This window comes from Strongylocentrotus purpuratus, unplaced genomic scaffold (genome assembly GCF_000002235.5).
Source record: "Strongylocentrotus purpuratus isolate Spur 01 unplaced genomic scaffold, Spur_5.0 spur5_scaffold_7, whole genome shotgun sequence".
NCBI classification, from domain to species: Eukaryota; Metazoa; Echinodermata; class Echinoidea; order Camarodonta; family Strongylocentrotidae; genus Strongylocentrotus; species Strongylocentrotus purpuratus.
In genome coordinates this window covers 9922973-9937074 of record NW_022145613.1, presented here as the reverse complement: position 1 = coordinate 9937074, position 14102 = coordinate 9922973, and the positions used below count along the sequence as shown (strand labels likewise).

General features: G+C 40.8%; 1 protein-coding gene across 16 annotated transcripts in view; it reads left to right on the top strand.

Moving 5' to 3' along the window:
• LOC588928 overlaps positions 1 to 14102 on the top strand; it is a 111923-nt gene that overhangs the window by 56128 nt on the left and 41693 nt on the right. For 13 of the 16 annotated variants that reach the window (XM_030974331.1, XM_030974330.1, XM_030974333.1 and 10 more), the window contains 17 exons: positions 582 to 824; positions 1461 to 1700; positions 2519 to 2758; positions 3214 to 3456; positions 4271 to 4516; positions 5139 to 5384; positions 5705 to 5944; positions 6678 to 6920; positions 7465 to 7704; positions 8350 to 8592; positions 9202 to 9441; positions 9593 to 9841; positions 10372 to 10611; positions 11083 to 11325; positions 11914 to 12155; positions 12906 to 13148; positions 13786 to 13805. In XM_030974331.1, coding sequence (XP_030830191.1) covers positions 582 to 824; positions 1461 to 1700; positions 2519 to 2758; positions 3214 to 3456; positions 4271 to 4516; positions 5139 to 5384; positions 5705 to 5944; positions 6678 to 6920; positions 7465 to 7704; positions 8350 to 8592; positions 9202 to 9441; positions 9593 to 9841; positions 10372 to 10611; positions 11083 to 11325; positions 11914 to 12146 — 3629 coding nt within the window. In that variant the 3' untranslated portion in view covers positions 12147 to 12155; positions 12906 to 13148; positions 13786 to 13805. Of the gene's footprint in view, positions 1 to 581; positions 825 to 1460; positions 1701 to 2518; positions 2759 to 3213; positions 3457 to 4270; positions 4517 to 5138; positions 5385 to 5704; positions 5945 to 6677; positions 6921 to 7464; positions 7705 to 8349; positions 8593 to 9201; positions 9442 to 9592; positions 9842 to 10371; positions 10612 to 11082; positions 11326 to 11913; positions 12156 to 12905; positions 13149 to 13785; positions 14032 to 14102 lie in introns of those variants that run through there. The other 3 variants (XM_030974341.1, XM_030974340.1, XM_030974339.1) reach the window with 1 other exon arrangement.

Genomic DNA, 14102 nt, shown 5'->3' with positions numbered 1-14102 from the left:
TAATTGCAACTTATTTGTAAGTGATATCAATCGCAACTATGTATGTAACTGATAGGAGACTGCAAACTTGATATTGAAAAGAGGGCTTGTGATTGATTTGGATCATTCGCCACTCTTTGTATTAAAGACAAGGTCCAGGAGTCTATCTAGATTATTTTATGTACTTTTATATATGAATAGAATAAACTGTGTATTCGCTGACATTGAATGAACAAGAAGTTCATTGTTATCCTTGGATTTAACCGTGTATGTTCAACAGTATTATATTAAAGAGAAAGGAACTAATTGGGAGTCTGTCCTAGATTGATCCATTAATAGTTTTACCCCATATTCATGGACATTGAATAGGCAGGAACAATACATGTTTTATGATCCATAATTGTCATAATTTTATGTGACGAAAATGAATGTGCTGAACATTTCTGTAAATACAAGTACAAAAATTGAAATTTTATTGTGCTAATTATACCAATATGAGGTTACACTGTACTTTCACATTTGAAATAGGTTTTGTTTAAAAAAATGATGGAATGATAATATTGAATAATCATATACATTCATTGAATTGTTGTTGAAACCAGACGATGAAGCCCCAACATTTGATCAGTGTCCTGTGAACCTACAAGTAGCTGCAGATCCAGGATCAACGAACACTACAGTAAACTGGACTGCCCCAGTCTTCATGGACAACTCTGGTAATGTCACCATCACTGAGAACTACGTTCCCCCGACTGTTCTCGATCTTGGATCTTATGTTGTCATGTACAATGCATCAGATGCTGCAGGAAATACCATCGCTTGCATGTTCACTGTTACTGTAGTGGGTGAGTTTGTATTTCATATCCTTTCATTAATTAGGTCCAAGCTCTGATGGTTTGCAGACCCGTGGTGAGACTCGGTTACTTGTCGAGAGACAAATTAGTGATCTAAATGGACAGGTGGTTTTTATGTAAAGGTTGCTTCAATACAAGTTCTAATGGGAAATCTCTAAAAAAAAAGGGAAATAGAAATTGTAACCCTTTTAAACTTGTGGTTTTAGTTTCCGATAGGTTGGTTTGTATTCAAAAGTCACAACTTTCCCCCTTCAATGATATCTTGCTCAGAAGTATAAAGTTTATACAATAAAATGGTTAATTACGTTATGACTACACGGGTTTTTATCAACCATTCTAAGAGTCATTATATAGGCGTGAAATGTTTTCCTGATGTCCTACTTGGCATACGTGTGGTCACCCTCAAAGATGTGTGGAATTTCTTATTTTGCGGCATCCATTTACTTCATTACGGTCAAGTGTGGTAAATGTTGATTAAGGTCCTGCCAAAATGCAATACATGTAAGAACCATGGCAGAGACATGAAGCATTCACCATGTCAACCATATCCACTAAACCATCAGTCAAATTAAACTGTCCTCGATGACGTTTAATATGCCGTTTCTGCATGCCCTTGTATTAATACAGACGAAGAAGCTGCAAACATTACCTGTCCATCGGACATGAGCGTCTCCATCCCTCCTGACCGTTCCTACGCGGTCGCCAATTGGTCCGATGCTGTGGCTGTGGATAACACAGGGCCACTGAACGTCACCTCGGACATTGCCAGTGGCTCCAACTTCACCCTTGGCATGGCAACGGTCACATACACTACCCAAGATGCTGCTGGAAACCCTGCATCCTGCTCGTTTGTAGTGAATGTCACTGGTGAGTCTGGCACTCCTCTCTTTCTCTCCCTCTCTCTCTCTCTCAAGCCCTCCTTTACTTTCTCTATCTCTCCCTTTCTCTCTCTTTCTCTCCCCCTCTCTCCTTCCCCCTCCTTCTCTCTAGGACCCTATTGACAATAAGCTTTTGAGATTTCATGGTTATTTTGTTATTATTTTATAAAATCACTTCACACTTTTTATTTATGTTACATTGAACTTGACTAATAAATCAAATTTCTCTCTCTCCTTCTCTCTCACTTTCTGTCTGTCTCTCTCTCTCTCTTTTTTTCTTTTTAAACATTTCAAGAAAACCATATTCCACAGTTAATAAAAGTTTTATTGTACTTGTGCTACACCACCACTATCACTTCATAGATAAAAACTAAACTGTTCAGAAGGAAAAAAAATGTTTTTGCTTCTACACCTTGGCACCTGCCACTGTACGTGTATTTCTGAGCACACCCTGCTGAAAAAGCCAAAAATAGTTTCAAATTTGGTTATTTAATGCTATATATATAATTATATATCAAATGTATTGTTAAGTAATGAAAGGATTGCTACCCTTTTCCTTGTATTTTTCTTGTCCTTGTATTTTCATTGTTTTTATGTCTGAATGAATTTTGTGTAGATTGACTAAGTGCTGCACATTAGAGAAAACGTTCTTTTGAAACCTCATAGTTTAAAGGCCAAGTCCACTCCGATTTTGCTCAAACTTTTTTTTGATTGGTTTGTCTGATTTTTCTGCTTATATTGAAAGTAAGTTATTTTTTAAATGGACTCGTCCTTTAATCTTAAACATTTGCTCTTCTCTCTCCAAAGACAACATTAGTCCAGTCTTTGACTCCTGCCCCAGCAACCCGACCTACGCGACACCGCCAGGGCAGGCTACCAGGGCGGTGGAATGGTTCGTGTCTGTGACGGACAACTCTGGTTGGGTATCCATCACAAGCACACACAACGTCAACGAATCCTTCCCCGTCGGCATGACTGAAGTCACCTACCAGGCGGTGGATGCCAGCGGCAACAGCGCCACGTGTGTCTTTAGCATCACCATAAATGGTAAGTCCGGTCTTGACCCATGTTGTCTTGATTGGACACTGAATGGATCTGCGGGACCAACTTGACCTTTAGCATTCAGTGTTTGAAAATGTATGTAGTCAGAGAATCATTGAGTTAATGGTTAATCAAACAGACCTACAAGTTAAGTCACAGGAAAAAATAAAACATACTCTTTGTTTTTTTTTGGTCAAGACTCTACATATATTTACTATTGAAATTACATTTAACAAGTTTTCCAATCATATTGTCTAATTTTTAAGCGAACATTGTTGCATAATACCAGACTCAACAATCCATCGACCCATGTTAATTTTAAGGAAAAAATTATGATTTTTTTTTTTTCTTTCCAAGCATACATGTATTATGTATGATATGAGAATTTTGGGAGGATATTAACTGCCTACAGCATGGACAATTTAAGGACCTTAAAAATACCTCATCCATTATTCCTGCAGATCAAGAGCCCCCCATGTTCCTCTACTGCCCAAGCTCTCTGTCACCAATCCTGGATTCTGGCAACTCCACCGAGATGGTCACCTGGTCAGACCCAGTGGTCAGTGACAATACAGTGAACTACATGCTCACGTCCAACTATAATCCAGGAGATATGTTTGCTCTGGGGTCTACGGTGGTGGAGTATGTAGCAGTTGATGACTCTGGCAACAATGCAACTTGTACCTTCACAGTCTCCGTCCGCGGTAAGTCATCACCCTTCTAACCCGTTGACTTCTGAATTCTCATATTCTCATAGGTGTAATACAGGGGCCACCAAGTTCCAGTGTAGGCAATGGGTTAAATTAGCTCAGAAGAAAGCAAGACAGTCTATGATACAGTATTGCTACTTTGTCCAACGGGGAGAGTGAGTGAGAAAGTATAGAGATGTACTGTACATGTCGCTATCATTGATGAAAAAAGGGTTGTATGCTGTCTTAAGAAGATGGTGATGTATTGTTTGACATGTGGTCCACGAGGGTTGAAGATTGTGGTCGAAATAGGTATCAGCGTCAGTATGGCAGAGATAGGATGGGGTTATGAAGGATCGTAAGCAAGGATCAACTTGAAATTTAGAAACTTTCCTTAGATCGGGAACTAGATGAATATAAACATGTCATTTAGTTGTTTTCATTGCACTATCAATAATAATCTATAGCCCCTAGCCCTAATTTGACATATGATTATTGAAAGATAAATATATATGTATACAGTAGGCTTGCGGTTGCACCATGTGAGAGAGAGGGAGGATTGGGAAGTCCTGAAAAGGATTCTCAATCTTTCTTTCTTGAGTGTGTGTAGTCCTGAAAAGGACTGTTGGTGTAGTCTTGAAAAAGAATGTTGGTTATCTTTTATCTTTCTTAGCTTATAGTTCTAAGGAGAACTATAGTATATATATACGTGTAAAGTTTACAGTCCTACCTACAATCGGTTACTGCAGTAGATGTGGGGAGAGAGCCCTTTTCGTATTAAAGGGATGACAATTTAATGTCACTCGTGTTTTGTATCGAACCATTCTAGACCTGGAGGATCCCGTCTTTACCGTCTGCAACACATCGGACGTCGTGCAGAATACAGATAATGGCATGCCGAACACGTCCGTCAGCTGGTCTGAACCTACAGCCACAGACAATACAGACAACGTCACCGTGACTGGAGACTACTCTCCAGGGGCTGTTTTCACCATCGGTACAACCTTGGTGACTTACACCACGGTGGATTCCTCCAGTAATATGGCCATGTGCTCCTTCAATGTGATTGTCATCGGTAAGTTTTTTTAACAATTATTTCTAATGGCTGATCGTACATTGTCATATCCATCCTGTTCCTCTTTAACCCTTCCCTCAGATGCCTAGCAGTGACGTATCTTCCCCTTTGTTCTTTCATTCTGTCATTACCATTACCTCTCCCACTCTCTCTCTCTGTCTCTGTTCTATCTTAATTAAATGTCCTCTCTTTTTTCAAATTATACCTATTCAGATTTCATCTATTTCGTATGTTTTGGTAGAGTTTAAACTTCATTGTATTGTGTACATATAAGCTATACCAGATATTATTCTCTATATAGGCATTTCCATGCTATTTCCGTATTCCACTAATTTGGTTAAACCTGGCCCTGTGTGAAAACACAGACCTCGGACTAAATTCCCTTGTTATACCCAATTCTGAACAAAAGCCTAAACCCAGTATCATGTTTAAATGTTTATAGAATACGAACCACAGAGTGGAAAGCAGTAAAACAAGGATTGTATACATATATCAGATCAAGTAAACTGATAAAAACCTTACACACTTTTCCCCATCTTTCACCATCTGCAAATTCATCCATCTCTTGCCTACACATTCTGCATTGTATATCATATTGCCTCTGTTTTGAAAATGCCATCAGATGCTGAGCTTCCAGACATCCAGAACTGTCCTGCGAACCTGACCGTGTCCACCGACCTGGGCTCCAACCAGGCCACCAACGTGACGTGGACCGAGCCCTCCGCCTCCGATAACTCCGGTTCAGTTGGCTTTGTGGGCTCCAAGAATTCAGGCGCTATGTTCCCCTTTGGCTCCTCCCCTGTGTATTACATGGCGGTAGACGCCTCAGGAAATGAAGCAGAGTGCAGTTTCTACGTATCAGTTGAAGGTAAGCTGCTTCAGTCTTGGAAGTGCCTAGCCATGTCTCTTGATACCCCGCTATATGCGTTTGGTCATTCTTTTCAGTAGAAGCATGTACTAGCATTTAGCGGATGATCATGGTGAGACAAGTGTATTTGATCCAGAATGCTATCGTTTGTTGTCATTGAGTTGCTAAATTCTTCTTATTACGTGCAATACATTTAAAGGAATTGTATTCGTATATGGTCATGAAAGATACTGAGATTTTGTTGTCAAGAAGAGATTAGTTTTATCCGTAGTAATCACTTGATATTCTTGATCTGATATTCTTGATTGCTTTTTTTCCAGACAACGAGGATCCAATGATAACCTGCCCATTCTCCATCTCTTCTGGAACCACACCTTCCCTGAACACCTCCGTGGTGTGGTGGACGGTGCCAACAGCCACCGACAACACCGGTGTTGCTTCAGTGGTGTCCGATTACACCCCGGGACAGATGTTCCCCGTTGGAAACACGCTGGTCACCTACAACGCCACCGACTTGGGTGGAAATGTTGCCGTGTGCTCCTTCTATGTCAATGTCACAGGTATGCATATTTATTACTGGTAGAAACAGTCTGGATTTCCTTTGGTTATTAAGTCAAGAGAAAACTTCATTTGCAAAGACTGAAATTCCCTGGAAATCACAGTGCAGGCCAACAAATATTAGGATGTAGAGGTGTCGTGGTCGAGTGGATACGTCGCCGGACTGTCGATCGCAAGGTCCGCGGTTCGAGTCCCGCCGCGGCACTAATGTCCTTTGGCAAGACATTGATCTACATTTGCCACACTCAACCCAGGTGATGTAGATGGGTACCTGGCAGGAATTAATTCCTTGAAATGCTGGAGCGCTGTATAAACGGCTGCTAGGCTAAAGCCGGGGTAATAATAAATGTGCCTCGGAATAGAATTATCTAGATAGATGGCGCTATAGAAATGCCTATTATTATTATTATTATTGCTCCGACGTAACAAATATTTTGATTGGAGGGGTAATGATTCTCTGCATAAGCAGTGATTGAAAAATGCATTGAAAAGGAGATGAAGATCATAAAAGTAGACTTTATTCTGTAGAGCATATGATGTTATTCTATAAAAGTTGGAAACCAAGTCGTTGCGGTAGTGGCCTTTGGTATGCCATTACGACTCGGTACCTTGATTTTAAAGAGTGTAAAGCCATAGGTTCTTGGTTACCTACAAGCATATACCTGCTCTCCTTGATGTTGGGTGAAATAAATTGATTTCACATTGTTTGTTTCGCACCATGCTTCCTCCACACAGATGATATGATACCATCAGTGCTCACCTGCCCAATCGATTTCAGCCAAACGGCCGATAACGGACTCACCAACACCACCGTGACATGGGCTGTTCCAACATTCAGCGACAATGACGGCAATGTGATGGTGTCTGCAAACTACAAATCACCATCTGTCCTGTCCATTGGAGTCTGGACCGTCATGTACAATGCAACAGATCTGTCTGGCAATGTGGCACAGTGCGTGTTTGTGATAACAGTGACAGGTATATTTTTCCTACTACTTCTTTTCTACTTTCACATTATTGTTGTTTGCTGTTGCTTACGTACGGTGGACCACTTAACAAACTGCATTCAACAGATGTTTCATTTATAGAGGAAACATATATGATGAACTAGCTAATTTGCATGTTATGCAGAGTATCATCTCTGTGGATGGAAAATCCACCTTACACACATCAGCTGTTGCTACAGTAGGCAAACTTGGGCAAGATCTGAATAAAGAGCACTATTTAATATGGAAAATTGGGCTTTAAAAAAAATCAATACAGTGTCATACTACATTAATTGTGCCTTGATATCTTTTCAATCAGCTTTGTTTGATAGTGGGAAAATGCATTGACCTATGTGATACAAGAGAGATCTTCCCATTGCATGTTAGATGCAAGTGGTATAAATTTAGAGGAAAAGAAAGGGGGAGAATGATTGTATTCTATGATTTCACACACACATTAGGTAACATTTTACCTGTAACTGTATGCTTTGGTATGTACAAATAATGTTATATTTTGTTTTTATCCCATCTTACAGACGACGAAGCCCCTACCATCACTTGCCCAACCGACATTGTGAATGTAAGTGATCCTGGTCTGGATGTAGCCTCAGTGTCCTGGGCGGATGCTGTAGCCACAGACAATACTGGAAATCTAAGGGTCTCTTCAGACATCGTCAGTGGTTCTAACTTCACTGTTGGTCTCACAACTGTTACATACTCTACTACCGACCCATCAGGGAACCCAGCCTCTTGCTCTTTCACCGTCGAGATCTCGGGTAAGGGAATTGTCAATACATGAGATGATGTCGATAATACATTGCTCTTGAAAATACAGTAAGAGTTTTACCAAAAACTATTAAAGATTGGCATAAAGCAGGTGAGTATGACAGGATATTTGTATGAAAATATTAACATGGCGAAGAAATACCTAAACAATTACAAAAAGCAGTCATAAAGTATCATAGATACATTATTCTATTCACAAAGTGTATTTCCAGGTGCTGCATACTTTGATATAGGTGTACTTACTCAATAGCAGCAAAGATCCACACAACAGCCCCCCCCCCCTCGCCCCTCCCATGCAAAAGCACTTGCGGACACAGTCACCAATCTAGGGATATGATGCAAGTAGAATGATTTTTCCTAAACAACAAGACTAGGGTTAAATATTCATTTTGATTAGACACCAGACATAATCAACAGCATTGGGTAGATAGTCAAATTAAAAAGATTATATGGAGCCAGTAAAAATGCCTTATCCATAATTTCTTAGGAAGAGCCTTCTAAATTTTGTTTAACTTGTAAAGCTCATTTGAACCTTTCATGCCTATGTTAATACAGGGCCATACCCTATCTTGTAATAATTGAAAATTGAAGAATTCAGAAATGCATTTCATTTCCCCTACTTTGCTTGTCTCCAGACGAGGAACTGCCCAGCATTTCAGGCTGTCCCAGCAACATCACCCAGTCAGCCGACCCTGGATCAGTGACAACAAGTGTGAACTGGACCGTGCCAGTCTTCACTGACAATGCAGGGTTTGTCTCTGTGGTGGATTCACACCAACCCCTGAATATCTTCTACGTTGGGACCGCAGAGGTGTCCTATACAGGAGTAGACCCTCAGGGAAATGAGGACTCCTGTATCTTCCAGGTCACAGTTGTAGGTGAGTTATCGTACCACTACATGATGATACATATATGGGATACTTTTAAAACGCACATAACCACCACGCAAGATGTGGAAGGCGCCCCTGGCTCTGCTAGTCTACCGATTTTGGCGCTTCCAGCATTCAAGAAACTGGTACCCATTTGCCATAGTGGGACTCTAACTGCTAACCATGTCTGAAGATGTATCCACTTGACCACGACACCTTCACATGTACATTCAAGGCAATCTTTATTGCTTACCTATAGCTTTTACTGTACCAGAGAATGTTATATAAAGCAGTACCGGTAAATCAAACTGGAATAATACCTCTACATACAGACTTTGTAAGTCCCTCTTGCGTTCATAACTTATACATAACATTCCATAGGAAATTATAAGATTCTCTGAGGATACATATACCTGTAGCTGTTGTGTTTTTGCATATATAGGAGCTAACTGCCCCCCAAGTAGTTCAGAAAATAAGACATTGTTGGCTGAAATTACCAGTGCACATTAAATCATTCCTTATCAATAATTCCCACAAATAGAATATATTAGGCTAGATTTTTTATCTAAAATAGTTATGTGAAAAATATTCATACTCCAATCTATTCTTCTCATCCAGACATGGAGCTTCCTGTCTTCATCAACTGCCCGTCCAACATGAGTGTTACCACGGACCCTGAAACTGCTTTGGCCGAAGTCAGCTGGCCGACGGTACTGGCTACCGATAATGCAGGTACCCCTCTCATCACCACTGACTTCTCGGGATCCAATTTCTCCATCGGAGTTCAGACTGTGTCTTACAATGCAACGGATGATGCAGGAAACATAGCCCAGTGCACGTTTGATATCACAGTCACAGGTAAGCTTTCCCCATGTATAGGACAGAGATCATTTTAGAGTTATAGATATAGTGTGGCAGAATGTACTTGTAATTTCTCATATACAGTCTCACTTCTACTTCAGACCACTAATACTATTTACTTCTACATATCTACATTCTATATTGACAGATGATCAGCCTCCTACCTACGTTGGCTGTCCTTCTGACATCACTGTAGCTGCAGATGTCGGTTCGGTCAATGCCAGGGTTAAATGGACAGTGCCTTCAGCCATGGACAACGTCGATACATCAGCCCTTCAGCTATACGCCAACTATGAACCTCCAACTGTGCTAGCCGTTGGATCATACATAGTCAACTACACTGCTGTGGATGTTGATGGACTCGTTGGAGAATGTGTTTTTACAGTCACAGTCACTGGTGAGTTTCCTACATCTTCATGTACATTGCCATGTATTATTATGAAGCATCCATTGCATGTCTGATGGTGCATTAATTGCCGCGATATTCGAATACTGAGCTGTTTACATGTATATTTTAAAAGGATGCTAGTTTTCAGGCCATATCCTTACTCCAGGCTCTGACATTTCTAGTTTTTTTAAAGATTTTTCAGGCTTTAGATTGTGCAGTAAAAATGAGGTTCTAACTTGTCTGTGTCTCTTTTCAGGGAAAACTAACTGGTATCCCTATTTAAGTTTCGGCATTATTCAAATGGAAGTAAAGGAATTACCCTTTAGTTGAAGTGAAGCAACAGCTTCAGTCTCATGGTATGGGCTTAGCAATTGATAGTATGATCAATTACTCAATCGTATGATCAATATTTTGAAATTAATTGCACATAGGTACCAATTACAAGAGAGAAGTCAATCGTTAATTTCGTCTATCAGTGTGTTGAAACAGTTATCAGTCATCAAACTGAGTACCGGAATATAATTGTCTTTATCCTGCAGATGGCGAAGCTCCGGTCATCACTTGCCCGGCCAACATTGTGAATGTAACCGACCCAGGTCTGGCCGTAGCCTCAGTGTCCTGGTCAGATGCTGTAGCAGCAGACAACACTGGATCTCTATCAGTTTCTTCCGACATTGTCAGTGGCTCCAACTTCACTGTTGGCGTGACAACGGTTACTTACAACACTACCGATCCATCAGGGAACCCATCCACATGCTCTTTCACTGTTACAATCTCGGGTAAGATGCACATTATTTATTCGTGGAATGAGAATCACTTGCAAGTACAAGGATTTGTGGAGTTTTGGCTGAAATGAATAGATTGTCTATGAAAAAATGGAGGCAGGGAGAAAGTATAGATATCAGATATATACATAGCTGATGAAAGGATGCCATGCTCGGTGCTAAATACTGATTTTTTTTTTTGTGTGGACTTTGTTAGTTTTCTAGTAATCTTGCGCTTTAGGAAAATGTGAAGCGAGACTTTATCGTTGTACGCGTATGAATGGCAACCTGTCTAGTGGTCACCTAAATTGTCTTTCTTTTAAAAACAAATGTGTTATACATGTAGAACCTGTCTAGAAAGGCCACCCTTCTACATTACCTGATTACCCACTGTCCTCTGTGATGTGATGGTCTTTCTAGATGGGTTCAATTGTATTTTCTGTGCACTATAATCACATTATCTCTCCCTTGTAATACCTGACACAGACGAGGAGAAGCCTATGCTGTTGAACTGTCCGTCGGACATCACCTACAACATCACAGACTCCAGCACACAGGCCAACGTGACCTGGCCAGCCCCAATGATCTCGGACAACACGGACATGGTCATCACGGTCATCTCCACCCATCCAGGCTCCCTCTTCAACTTTGGTGACACAACTGTTGTTTACACTGTGCAGGACCTGTCTGGCAACTCTATCTCCTGCTCATTTGTAGTGTCTGTTGACGGTGAGCTTTTACAAAAAAAAATTGGGATGGTTTGAGAATATGAAATTAAAATAAAATTGATGTTGGTGGCAATTAATCAGCAATTTTGAAAGGCTTCATACTCTGGCATATTGTCACTGTCAAAGAAATATATGTTCAACGCACAATTCTGAACATTAATAGCAATTTAACACTGCCCATGAATTTAGGAAGGACCATCTGCGGATTAGGGTATATATTACAAATATATTACGTGCCAAGTGTAGGTTGTTCAAACTGTATATAACTATATTGAACTTCAGGGCCCTAGTATTGATTTTGAATTCTCATGTACAGTTTGAAAGGAGACGCAATGGCGCAGTGGTAGGTGGTGGTCATGTAACCGGGAGGTCCCGGGTTAAAAAACCAGTCTATGTACTGGTGCCCTTTGGTAAGGCATTAATTTATCCTCATTACCAAGTCCCTCGGAGAGGAATTAAAACCGTGGGTCCCCTGGTTGCTTACTTACAAGCATACACATGCTTTCTTTAATAGCAGTCAGTTAAAAACAATCGAACCAAAAAATTAATTTTAATCTTTCACATTCTCTTTTGCATTCTCTTCCTACAGATATGACACCTCCAGTGATTGAGGGCTGTCCATCCAGTATCAACACAACAACGGATGCAGCTTCTCCTACAGCCATGGTAACCTTCCAATCCCCTAACATCACCGACAATCAAGGTACACCTACGGTTATGCTGAACAAACAGTCTGGCTCTGAATTCCCAGTGGGGGATACGGTCATCACATACACTGCAACTGACACCTTCGGCAATGTGGTTCCTGCAGCTTTACTGTAACAGTAAATGGTAAGCCCTTGGTCGAAAGTTCTTTACACGAGTCTTTTAGATATAACTTTATATGTTTGTTTTTTTCTGTGGGATATTAAGCACTTCCATATTATGTAGTAAGGGTAAATCAGGAAAAATATGGCATAAAGATGTACTTTGTATGTTTTTTCTTTGCCTGTACCACGCACCTGTGTTAGAATAGGTAGGTTACAAGAATCTGTTCAAAATAAACTGAGGTGGCCTTTTGTTTATTGTGAAGCGAGCTGCTTAATGAAGGCATGGGCTTAGTAGGTTCATGATGAAGGCATGTATAAGGATTTGTCACTATCCTCCTTGTATAATTCAGGTTTGTAATAGCAAATGAGTGACCGAGAGGTAGAGCAGAGAGAGAGAGAGAGGAAAAAAATTGCTTTACAAAGTGTGACATGTAGAATTAGAGATAAGGAGTTTTATTAGGAAATGTAGTTTGAAGATGTAGTTTGAAGATATGATAATAATTATATTTGCTTATATAGTGCCTAACACTATAATAATGCAGCATAATTACCCTGACTTTAGCAGAGCAGCAACTTGTTTCCAATTACTGGTAGTAGCCCAGTGAGGAATAGTGCATAATTTGTCGCTGTTTTCACGAAGTGACGGTAGTGAAAAAAAAATTGCATTCACTTTGCGTGACGATTTTCCTCACTACCGTCACTTTGTGAAAACAAGGACGAATTGTAGAAAAAGTAGTTTTATGACGTCCAACGTATCCTTTTTTTTCTTCAGATGAGGAATCGCCCGTATACGTGGGCTGTCCTTTCAACGTAAGTGTACCCACTGACAATGGGACAGCTAGTGCTGTTGTCAACTGGACGGAGCCTGCCGTGTCGGATAACACGGTAGCAGTGATTTCAGCCCCTGATAGCCCATCAGGGAGCACCTTCAACCTGGGCGATTCGCTGGTCACCTATATGGCACAGGACGCTTATGGCAATGCAGCTACCTGCCTTATCAATATCAATGTTTATGGTGAGTTGAATGGTGGTGGTTATTTTACCTGACTGCTAATAAAGCATAAATGCTTTTAAGTATAAGCAACCAGACGGCCGACGGCTTTAGGTCTTCTCCGAGGGACCTGGTAATGAGAATTAATGCCTTACCAAAGGGCACTAGCGCATCGTCTTGGTTTCAAACTTGGGTCACCGGATTACGAGACCACTGCTCTACCGACTGAGCTATCGCAGGGTTGATGGATCAGGCGGTAAACTATGACTTTAATATGCTCCATTGCAAAATGTTCTTTGGTCATTTTCCTACATTGACCATAATCCTAACTTTAACCTTATACTAAATGCAATTGTTCCCGCAGCAAATTTCTGATCAGTGAGCATCTCCAGTCCTCTTCACGTGAAGTATGTGGTTTGATGGAAGTAGTGTGAGAATACCGGATAATTTTTGTTATCGAAATATAAGAAAGATCGCACTTCAAAAGGTGTAGTCCTGAAAATGAATTACAGGAGAATTTAAGAGTGATAAACACGAGTATTGTCTCCGCAAGGAACTACGGAAGAATTCACTCACTGAAAGCTTGTGATTCATTGTTGCCTACTCTTGTTCTTGTCAAGAAATGGCCTTGGTAACCACCAGAATTCCTCTTGCCCAACAGATAACGAAACCCCAAGCCTGCAGGGCTGTAATTTTGGTGACATCTCCCAGCCAACCGATGCAGCAAGCGACCAAGCGGTCGTGAACTGGACCCCGCCAGTGGGCCTCGACAATGCAGGTGCCCCGACTGTATCATCCAATTATAACCCTGGAATGGCTTTCCCAGTGGGTGTCACTACTGTGACCTATACAGCCACTGATGCTGCTGGGCTGACTTCCATGTGCTCTTTCAACATCTCAGTATCTGGTAAGCTTTCTGGCCATAAGGGCCTTGTTATCATAGTTTGTTAGTAAAAATGAAGGAATCTTTTATTATTT